The 11340-nt window shown below is 40.0% G+C and overlaps 1 protein-coding gene across 1 annotated transcript; it reads left to right on the forward strand.

Annotated features, from left to right (window-relative positions):
* Positions 1-1505: 1505 nt before the first annotated feature.
* On the forward strand, positions 1506-10418 carry PRRG4 (proline rich and Gla domain 4). Its single transcript, XM_075502069.1, has 6 exons — positions 1506-1675; positions 2566-2681; positions 5748-5911; positions 7175-7223; positions 7946-8081; positions 8797-10418. Exons 2-6 carry the CDS (start codon positions 2576-2578, stop codon positions 9023-9025), a joined length of 684 nt encoding a protein of 227 aa, XP_075358184.1. The 5' UTR covers positions 1506-1675; positions 2566-2575; the 3' UTR covers positions 9026-10418.
* Positions 10419-11340: the final 922 nt, after the last annotated feature.

The following is an 11340-nucleotide window of genomic DNA, read 5'->3' on the forward strand; positions in this document are numbered from 1 at the left end:
GTTTCTCCTGTTTTCCAACATGTAGCAACTAAGTATTCTTGTCTCCTTAGTATTATCTGGATAACAAACAATCTATACTGCTCTTTCTTATAAAATATTGTTATCTTAGTCCTCCACTGTGTTATAAGCACATACACAATCATACTACAAAATCTTCTGTTGAGATCCCCACCAGCATTAGAGCCACCCCAGCTTGTAAGTTACATATTCATCAAGCACCTCTTAACTGCAGTGTGTTGATGTCATAAAGTAAATATTTAACTACAGTCATCGTTCCTCCAAACAGCGCTCCTTAATTCACACGTCAAAAGTTTCTGTTTTTCTGCAGGGAATATCTCATCACTTCCACCGCTGTTATCCAATACCCTTATTCTACTCTTTCATGCTTCCGTATATACAAGTCACTCCAGCACTTAAATAAATAACACAATCCATAGTCACTACAGTAGATACACTAGCACAGACACAAGTCACTCTCAGTGCCTGGATTTCCTGGTAGCAAAATCATTCCACTCATGTGTCTCAAGAGTTTCTTTAGTGTACCATTTTTAACCCAACCCATCCCAAATTTCTTCACGTATTTAATGTTACCAGCATACCATGTTAAATGCATTCTCAACCTTACCTTTTAAAAGGCTTTCCAAGTACCACTTCTTGTCCTTGCCAAGCACCACACATGGTTTGGGAAAATACTCTTAAAGCAAATGTGAAGTACTCAGCTGCTTCTCTCTTGTCCTTTGAGGAAGCCAAAACAGCCACAGATTGATGCGCTCAAACCCGGCCTCCATGCCAGGCTGCTCCTCTGCACTGGGAAGAAGAGTGAAGGGAGGCCCCCAGAGCAGGTGTCTTGCATTTCAGGGAACCACATCTGCCACTCTCTAGCCTTTTAGAAATATGTTAAGGTTTGCTTCATTGATAAGATAAAAAAAAAAAAAACCACCAACGAAAACCCACAAACCACACCAAAGTTATTTTCACATGTGCAAAATTTATGCTGGTCCTTTTTCCCCTGTGGTTTAGCTGCCCAGATAGAAAAGCCTAGTGGAACACTCTAGTTTGCTGTTAGATGAGTAATTAATTGTGGATAAGCAGCCAGTTACAAGGTATGCTGCCTCACGGCCATGAGGGAGGCACCCCCTCTCCATAGCGCCTGCTCAGCTGGCACCGTGCCATTAGACCAAGGGCCTTACTTTTGGGGAGTAAGGTGACAAACCAGGTTCTCAGCATCACGATTAACCTGGGGGGAAAAAAGTCAGTTTTAACAGTAAAAGGTGTTCACAGAAGATGAAAGGACTGCTACCTTGTTCTCGGAGAGATCCCGGGGGTGAGTTGAGGAGACAGCCAGGTTTCTGGAAACGAAGCCCAGGCCGGGGCCTGAGGGAAAGCCCCAGCACTACTGCCACCACCTCTACTCCCTCTCCGGCCGTCCCGGCCGACCCCCTTTTCTCTCAGGCTCGAGGGGAGTTTCCCGCCCCGGGGAGGCCCCAGCCCGCCGGTGCCGCCGCCGCCCGCGGAGGCGCGGACCCCAGGCAGCGCGGGCGGGGGCGGCCCAGGTACAGCCCTGTGACTCCACCGCGCCCTTTCCAGGAAGCGCCGCGGCAGCAGCAGCAGCCCCGAGAGACGCTGCCCCGCCAGCCGCCCTCCTCAGCTCGCCTCCGGAGCCTCGCCAGGGCAGGTAGGGCCGCAAGGCGGGAAGCGGGACGGGGCGCCCCTTCTCCCGCCAGGCGGAACGGGGGGCGCTTTCTGGCCGGCGCCTCCCGCTCCCCTGGTGCCTGCCGGGCTCGAGTCGGCTCCGACAGCGGGCGCCGGCCCCGGGGCGGGGGGCGGCAGAGCGGTCTTCTGCCGCGACGGGCGGCCGCGGGCTCGGTGGGCCCAGGGCAGGCGTTGGGAGAAGCTCCCGGCAGGGCCGCGGGGAGGCTGTTCCCCTGGCGTCCTGGGTGCCCTCGGGTGGTCGCCGCACGTCTCCGCTTCAGGCGGCGATCGTGTTTGTCTGGGTGTTGGGCGTCTCTTCGAAGAATTCAGGTCTTATTTCATTCTTATTTTCTACAGTCATCCTAGGTGGGAGAGCGCTGACTCTCCTCTGGAGCATTGGGCGTGAGGAGGTTGGCAATGGCTTTCTCCTGACAAAATGGTTTCTGTATGTCTGTTTACGTCAGGTAGCTTTTATAACCTGCGCTAGCTGCTCTGGCAGCAAAATCGTAGCTATCTGAAGTTTCAGAGCGTACCTGTAGCACCTTGTGCGTGATCTTTCCCCGTTAATTCGCCAGCTAACCCGGGCTGCTGCTCTCTTTAGCCACTTCCCCGGGATGGGAGAGCAGAGGGTATTGCCTGGCTCTGGTGAGAGCGGCCGGGTGACATGTGTGGATGTTATGCAATGAAAACACAGGAGACATGCTGGACCAGTTTGCACCCGTGTCTTTCTTCTAGGGATCCATTAGCCTCAACTGCATGTCGGTGCTTGCATTAGATGACTTCATTTATAGGATTCATTCAAGGTTCACCACTGACACTTCAGAAGATTGCACTGTCATTTTTTTTTAACTCACCTTAGTTTCTGTCTGACAGATACCACGCCATGTTTGCATTTTTGGTACTGCTTTGTCAACTACATGTGATGATGTTTGCATTTCCTCACTGCACAGGGAGATTAAATAACTTGAAGCAACCTGAACGGAAAGATGGTAACTTACTTTTAACGTGATTTTATGCTTTCCAAAATAAAACTGTATCTAACACTGCTTCTGCTGAGACATCTTTTTATGAATGTAAATAGTTTGGGGTTTGGTTTTTTTTTTTACTTTATTAAAAAAATTAAGCTCTTTTATGCTTAATTTTAGGATATTTGAATATCTTTTGCTGAAATGATTGATAATTGACTTGGGTGTCGATATTAAGTATTTATCAGATCCAATAGCAAGTGCAGATTTGGACAACTGCGCTTTCTTTAGGTCTCTAGGATTGTTGTCATTGATATAACCAGAATCCTCTAAGTAACATCAAAATTCCTAAAGCTTAAAATCTGTATTAAGACAGTACTGCTTTCGTACTATTTGAGCACATCATAGTTTTATTTGTACATCTAAAATTGCTTTGTATTTGAAAGGGTTTATTTGCTTCTTTTTTGAGATTGATATTTTTTCCCAATTCTAGATCCCCTTACAACACCTTGAAAGATCAACATAGTGGTGCTATTGCAGTTCACTTTGGAGGGAGGGAAGTGGAGAGGAATTGATGTAAAAACAAAGGAAGTTCCCAAAAAGGACTCGAGCACTACGATGCTAAGCCATGTCATACTTCATGTTTAAGCATCAGGGCTTCAAAAAGGAATGGTAACTTAGCTGTCCAGTCTCCTCAGTGGGTGAAGAGTGCTGAAACCTTAAGACAGACTTTAAAAAGTCATCACATTGAGCAGGAGGCTCCTTCAGGGCAGTATGTTGAGCAGAAAACATGGCTAGCAGAAAAATGCTTGAGACAGGTTATTCATTAAAATCCATATTGCTCTGGGGCATAAAACGTTGGGCTGCCAGGCCGCCTCTTTCCCGTGAGTTCACGGCGTTGAACCCTCTCCTGACACTAGGCCCAGATCACCCCTTTAAAGACGGAGTTGGAAAGAGAGGGGCCCAACTCTTTATCCAATAATTTAGCAAGTAGAACAGTTGCCAAGAGTATGTGGTACCTGCATGGAGAGGTTACCCCTTCAGCATTTTCTGAACATCTTTTACCAGCAGAGTTACTTTATTCAGCACATTGTGTGGGTGCATTTTAAGTTAAATGCTAGGCACCCTAAAACTGGATTTACCGTTTTGTTGAACCATGGCCTAAGGACCGCAGAACTGCATTCAGTTCCCTTACGTATAGGAGAGAATTCAAATCCATTTGTTTAATTCTCCAAGTACTGTCTTAATAACCAGGTTATTCAGAGATGGAGGTAGGTGTACTTTGACTGTGTCCTGCAAAATGAAAAAAGTGCAGATAAATGGATAAAGACTCTTCGAAAGAGAAAAGGAGCATGTATCCCTGGGAATTAGGGCTCCTAGGCTCCAGGCAGCTTGCCTATGCATTCCATGTTAATTAAAATGCATCAGTTATCTTATCTAAGTTAATTCAGAATTATAGCGAATACTACTTGCATGGTAAGGAATGAAACACTACTGAGCAAAACTGAAGATCTCTGTTTCAGAAGATTGAAGTTATTCTCACGATTTGCACTCAACCAAGATACTGATAATATTTTTTTCCATGTAATTCTTCTCCCTTTCCACTTGTGGGTTTGGGGGATCTTTTTGGATTAAGTCCTTCTCTCTGGTTAGTCTTAGATGCAGCATAAATATTTTAAGCTTAGATTTTCTTGCAGTTACTTTAGAATAACAGATTTCCCTTCCTACACAAATGTATATGCACACGTGTGGTTCCTTCAATATATACTCTAATATTATATAAATTATATAAATATATACTGTAATATTCCTTCAATATACTATAATATTAAAGACATAACCAATATGTAAGTTATACTGCAGTTTTCTTAGTTTTCAGAGAGCAAACCATTTTGAGATACCATTGCAAGATCTAACAGTAACTATTAGGGTAAAAATTCCTGAATGATGTGATAATCTTGCCAAACAAGCTACAAGAACACAGAGCTAATTCGTAGCCGAGTAACATTATTCTCAATCTCATCTCCTTTTTTAGCCGTCTGGCTTGGTATGTAACAATGCTGTTTCTGCATTACACTTGCAAAAATAATCCTCCTCTAGTCATTTTGCTTAACGAGATAGTCTGAAATTCTTGGAGTACAGATTATGCTTTCACTGAAAACGAAGCCAGAAAACCAGTTCTGTTTGTTTTTTTTGTTTTTTTTTTTTTTTTTTTTAAGAAGCTGTAGCAAGAGCAGGCTAAAACTTGACTATGGAAAAATGCCTGGTGAGAAGATGCATGCCTGTATTCCAAAGCTTTCTATAATTTCACTAACTCTTCTGAAATCTCACCTCACAATGCACTCTGAGGCCTCATGGAGCCTGTAATAAGCACAAAAGAAGAAAAGAATTAAATGTCTTCACAAGTGCCTGTTGTTAGTAAAACTCCTATCATAGGCTAATTTAAAACAAATAAACTTGGCAATATGCCAACCTTTACATAAAACTTGCTGCCATGATTGTGAAAAGAGAACAAATGTAAAATTAATCAGACCTTGCTGCCATGATTTAAAATCCAAATTCCATAAACAAAATTTGGAACTCACAGATACCAGAATATTGATAAATATATATTGAGGATTCTTTAGAATGAAGAGGTTTTTGTGGGGTTCCCCCCCCCGCCTCCTTCCTCCAGTAGGTCAGTGTCTTGCTGGGTTTGCATCTGACTGAATTTCTGCTTTATACAACTATTACCTTGTTCTTAAGAGCTTCAGTAGAAAGCTGATGCCCACATCCCAGAGGTATAATACCAAAACTTGAACAACAACTGCCATGAGAATCAAATGCTCTTGGCCAGTATAAGGAATAGCTGAAATGCTCTATGAGAAAGGAAAATATGTTTATTTTATATTGCATAGTTAGAGAAGTTGGCAGCGAAGACAACATTTTAAGAGGAGACCTTGATGTTTCTTTTTCCTGTATGTAGTTGAGAGATGCTAGGGGAAGAAGGGGTCTCAATGTGCTCCTTTAGGATATTAACCATCCTTTAAAAATACCGAATTTAGCTTTCCTAACTTGTTTTAAATCAACTCATTTTTTTTTTTTTATTAGTGTTCACATCAGAAAAGGAGGCCAATTTATTCATTGGACGGCATCTTCTGAATAACAGATTTGATTTTGAAGCATTCACAGCAGATAACCTGGAAAGAGAATGCTTTGAAGAGCTGTGCAATTATGAAGAAGCGAGAGAAGTTTTTGAAGACCCTGATAAAACGGTAGCTGTTCAAACTGAATTTAATATACTGAAGGAGGTTAATGACTGAATCATTACTATATCTAAATACTGTAGCCCTTCTGAAAACAGCACTTAAAATGATTGCTTATTTTACTGTAAAAGTAGAGGCCCCAATTAGATGGGGTTATTGCTTTAGATACACAGTGAGTACACGTGAATATGTACTGTTGTCTTAAAGACTTTAGATAAGGGCTCCAATTCTGCAAACAAATATAAATGAAACTTCAGACGTACCGCTTGTGGATATACCTATATGTGTTTTCAGCATCTCATTTTTTTTTTAGTAACTTTTCAGCATCCAGTTTGAATGTGTTCCACATGTTCTGTGTATTAATTGGCTGATCGTGTCCTTATGTCATGCCAAAGAAGTGTTTTAGAAGTGAGGAGTATGGAGCAAATCTGCAGTTCAGCTATTGCTGAGTATTCCTATAGCATTATCTTCTAAATCGCTACCTATATACAACTTGGAAGACACCTGGTATAAAAAAGAGAAAAATACGTAAGAAACCTTTCAGCCCCATAATGGAATGTGATGATTGTCTGAAGACTGGCTCTTGCTGCCATACAGCAAGAATCTCTCCGTGATTCTAGGTGTGCTCTGCACTAACCTGCAGAAAGAGCAAGGAATACACTCCTGTTCTGAAGGTGGAAATGTTAATTTGCCATTGCTAGCATTTTCCTAGGAAAAAGGTGAAAGTGTTAAATCGGAATCTGGATGGAGCCTTTTGCTGGGTAGCAAAAGTGGAAATTACAGCCAAACACGTTTAATGCATAACAGTCATGCAATGTAAAGGTTTTTCTCTTAAAGGAATCCCATTATTTTTCCTAGCTGATATGAATTCACATACTGTTCATGCAAATGTCTGATTCTTAAGAACTTGACTTTGCCTCATTAATACTCTTATGTAGGGATTTACAAAGATTAATTGCAAGTATTTTTTTAGTGGCAGAATATATGCTAACTTCTACTGTAATCAGGCAGAAATATGAGGCAACATTGGACAGTTAAATGCACTTTTCTCTTTCACCAGCTGGCATTTTCTTCTTTGTGAAATTGTAATTTTTGTGCAAACTTGAATGTATGAGAAAAATACAGTGGAATAAGCAAGTACAAATCCTTCAGCAGGAGTTGCTTCTGTTTATGCCATTGTTAAATTTTGCCCACAGTACCATATTAAAAAAATTGTCAATAAGTCTGCCATTTACGTAGCTGATATAAGTCTGATCCTTTGTGTTTTTATAGATGGAGTTTTGGAAAGACTATTCAACGAAAGGCCCCAAAATAGAAATAGGTAAGTCATCTTTTTATTCTTTTCTTACATTGCAATATTTTATGTTTGTTATAATAGTACATTCTTAAAAATACACCATGCACTCAGTTAGCAAAATCAGAATTGATCTTTTTACTGAAATTCACTGTGAACTGTGCAAGTATATTGCATTATCTGATACTATAAAACATACTCACTGAAGTGTCTTACTCACAGTGGGATCCATTATAAGTCTGTAGGTAAAAACAATATGAATTTTGTTGTCCATTTCTTTGTTTTATTACACAATTGGTAAACTTTGTAGTAATTCTGTTGTTGCTTTCTGTGGTTTTGCTTTGTTTGTGTCCCCCCCATTTCTTTAATAGTAATATAACAGTCCGATTCAGGTTCAGAGTAGTGTTATGCCAGATATTTCATTAAAAAATGGTCAGTATGACTTGAGGAAAGATCTACAGCCTGATCAAGGTCACAAGTATAAGAAGTTAATATTTGGAATGCATTACAAGACAGACATCTCAACAGTTTTATGTACAGAAAAGGGAATATATACTCACTTTTGCTTTAAGCTGAATGTGAATGATACCCTTGGGTTGTGTTGTGCAGATACAGCTTCTCACCACAAGCTAGACATTTGTGGAAAGAACAGCCTTATAGCACAGCAAGATTAGTATTTCACAGTGTATACTGTATACTGTGCAGATGGAAAGAACACATAATGAAAATAACCAATGTTTTATCTTCAGGTGATGAGACACTACAAAAGATTAATGTTACAGGACTTCTCATCAGTCTAGTTGCTGCTGGAGTACTGTTAGTTATAATTGTACTGCTTATCTTCTACTGCTGCAAAAGTAGATGCAAATCAAGGCAACCACCAGGGTAAGGAATTTCACTGCTTAAAAAAAACCAAACACCAAAACAAACTCTTGCTTAAGAGTGGAATTTAAAAATCACTGTGGGTTGGTCTAACTGTATTCTCAGAGAATCCAATGGGAGTTCTAGTTCTTACTTTCCTGAAAGCATTAGCAGTAGTTATGCTGAAAGTTAATTAATAACACAAAAACGTAAAACAACACTTGCATGGCTGACATACCTTTGGGGTTTTTTTGTGTGTGTTCTTGGTTCCAAAATATTCTTACTAAAAAGATGGCATCATTTTAATAGGTTGGGGCCTGCAATGGGAACCCTAATGTGTTCTGTTCGCTCTTTAAAGTAGGGTGTATGGTCTTCATGGCATGTAGTCTGCCTCAGGTGTGAAACGAAGTAGGCTGGAGGAAATGCTTCTCTACCAATTCTCTAGCCCTTCTTGTTCCTTTATCCTAAACTTTAAAGCACACAAGAGGATTCTGTGCTTCCTCTTCCCTATAAATTTTGCATTACTAAGTTATTCTTACCCTGTGGTTTGGAGAGAGTATTTGGATTCTGGTCTTTATGATCATTGAAGGCAAGTGTTTTTTGGTGTTTTCTGTTTGTTTGTGGTTTTTTTGTTTGCTTGCTGCTTTTTTTTCTTTTTTTTTTTTACAACTACAACTTTATATTCTTTCTTCCCTTTAAAACAGAAGCTGCCGCTTATAATGCTGTTAACTTTGTTTAGGTACTTGGATTATGCAAGAAGTAGAAGACGTAATTCATCTAGCACCTTCAGAAGGCATGAAGAATTTTCTTTAAACCCACTTCCTCTCAGAACTGATGACTCAGGACTACCAACTTATGAGCAAGCAGTTACTGCAGATGGACAACACGACGTGCCACCACCCCCTTATCCCGGGCCCCCAAAAGGGGCACGGGTGTTTAAAAAGTCTATGTCGCTTCCTGCCCCTTAAGTCACAAACCTCCTTCTGGGGTGAGGGGGGGATTACTGAAACATAACATACTTTTTTTAAAAAGTGTGTGCTACCTTGCATATTGCAGGACAGTTTACAAAAATGTGAAAGATCTTTAGCACAACTAGGAAGAAGTGAAAATCCCATTTGGGAAAAGAGGTGATCTGTTGCAAAGGCTGCAGGACTATTCTATGCACAAGGTTGTTGTGCTTAGAGGAGGGAATGCATAAAGAGTACGTCTTGTACTGCCATCCTCTTCCATATGCACTTTGAGCCATCCCATCATACTATTGATGTTTCATTAATAGTTTCTTTTTTTTTCTTTAGAAGGAACAGTATTTTAATTGGTTTTATTGACACTAACCATTTTTTGTGACTCTTTAATACTTTAAACCACCATAAGAAGTCTACTTTGTTGTTTGATACATTCACTTCATTGCTGCGTGAATTTCCTATTCATTCTAGTAACAGATTTGAGTATGAAAATTGTTTCATTATTTGATCTTTCAAGTGTGTATATATTACTGCTTCTGGATTACACTGGTTTATTTTAGACATTGCTGGTTAACACCCTACTCAATTATTTGTATTTTTGTGATTATAATTTTGGATTAAAAGGAACCATTAATTGCATAGCACATTACCCATTCAGACAAAGTATACTTTTATCAATGGTTTTGATATTCACTTCCACCTGGTATTTAGTGCTGAACAAGTAGAGTACTATGGGTCGGGGGACTTTTAAGCAAATAGCTAGAGATTTGTCCCTTCTTAAAAAAAGTAGCCAGGTTTCACAGATAGTGTTTCTCTTGCAGTTTAAAAATTTAAATATTGAAAAAGACATTTAGCTTGTAGAATCAAAGGCCAAACTACCCCACAGAAGCAGTTTGCCTAAGTATTGCCCTACTGGGATGACAAAATGATACCTTTAAGTGGAATGAAACATCGTATTAGATACATAACCAGTATCCACAGAGCAATAATCAAGAATTTCAGGGAGGTACTGGTTAACTGTATCAACACAATTTCTGTATCTCCAATGGTAGCCATCCTTAATTTTACAACTTATTAAAATATCAAACCCCCAGCATTATATGGCCTACAGATCTTGCTAAGCAAGTGACAGACCAACATTGCTGTCCCTTTACCTCCTAGTCAAATGGCACCATAGTGGAAAAGGCTTCCCATAGTCACGGGAAGCCATATTAGAGGGTCTCACAGGCAACATGTCGGGATGGTGTTTTCTTGTATTACAGTAGCTATATAGTTGGACACATGCAATTAAGTTTTTTAAGAAGCAACAAATTCCCCCCCACACACACACTCCCATTTGACCAATGCTGACAGCAGCAAACAGTATTTTAATTTGGTGCCTAAAATGCACTTTATAATATAAAGGTTGAATATTTATATGTAACATTTCACTGAATTTTATGTTTTTTAACATGCTATAACCTACAGTGCTATTGAGTGAGATGCAGAGGATTGCTATGAGACTTTTAATCTGTAAACGCTTTTGTAAAGAAGAAAATGCTCCAAATCTTGGAATATGGAGAGGGTATATTGAAAATGCCACACGAGGAGGTCTTGCCCTTTGGAAAATACATACAGCCCAGCTGATACCAGTGGACATTGGACTGTGTTCTTATTCCTAAAGCTTCAGCATCAGATTTGGCTTTTGACAAGTCACAAACCTCTTTGCAGCTTCTTTCTTGTTGAGAGATGGGGGAATCCCCTTGTTGGGATGGCTTCAATTCACTTTTGCCCTACTTGTAAAAGCATTTTGAAGTTCTTAGAGGTTACTATTCTGTAAGACTGAAATAAGTTAGTTGTGTGAGATCACTGTTGATAACCAAAATACAGAGTTATGATGAAGCTATGGAATTACAAGCTCGCAAAAACATTTCTCCCATATTTCCTTTTCATTTAGCTAACAGTTTTTAAAGTTGTTAATGTGCATCTTGAGCTATAGAGCACGCTTCTTTCTAGATTTTTCCCGGGACTCAAAAATGACTACTTTAATGGGACTGATAGGAGCACTTTCAAGGAAAAGGATTTCACAGGGCTTGGGAAAGTTCAGAGATTCTTTAATGTTACTACAGTGATGTATGCATCTGGCAAAGTCACATTTTAAATAAACTACAGAAATTGTACAGAAACCTATTTAATCACTTGAAATTTGATTCTTCTACTATTTCTACAAATCACTTGCAAATGATTCCATGCAATGCAAGCAAAAATCCTGACCATAATTAATAAAGCACGTTAAGATGGTGTAACTGTTAAACATCAATGCTGTAGCTCTTTGAGCTGTT

This window comes from Mycteria americana, chromosome 5, assembly GCF_035582795.1.
Source record: "Mycteria americana isolate JAX WOST 10 ecotype Jacksonville Zoo and Gardens chromosome 5, USCA_MyAme_1.0, whole genome shotgun sequence".
Lineage (NCBI taxonomy): Eukaryota > Metazoa > Chordata > Aves > Ciconiiformes > Ciconiidae > Mycteria > Mycteria americana.

What these genes read in the sequence shown, in the direction of transcription:
- PRRG4 (XM_075502069.1), top strand. Translation starts at nt 2,576, where the DNA reads ATGTTTGCATTTTTGGTACTGCTTTGTCAACTACATGTGATGATGTTT. An exon ending in GCAACCTGAACGGAAAGATG is followed by an intron (nt 2,682 to 5,747) that starts GTAACTTACTTT and finishes TTTTTTTATTAG; the next exon opens with TGTTCACATCAGAAAAGGAG. An exon ending in AAATCAAGGCAACCACCAGG is followed by an intron (nt 8,082 to 8,796) that starts GTAAGGAATTTC and finishes AACTTTGTTTAG; the next exon opens with GTACTTGGATTATGCAAGAA.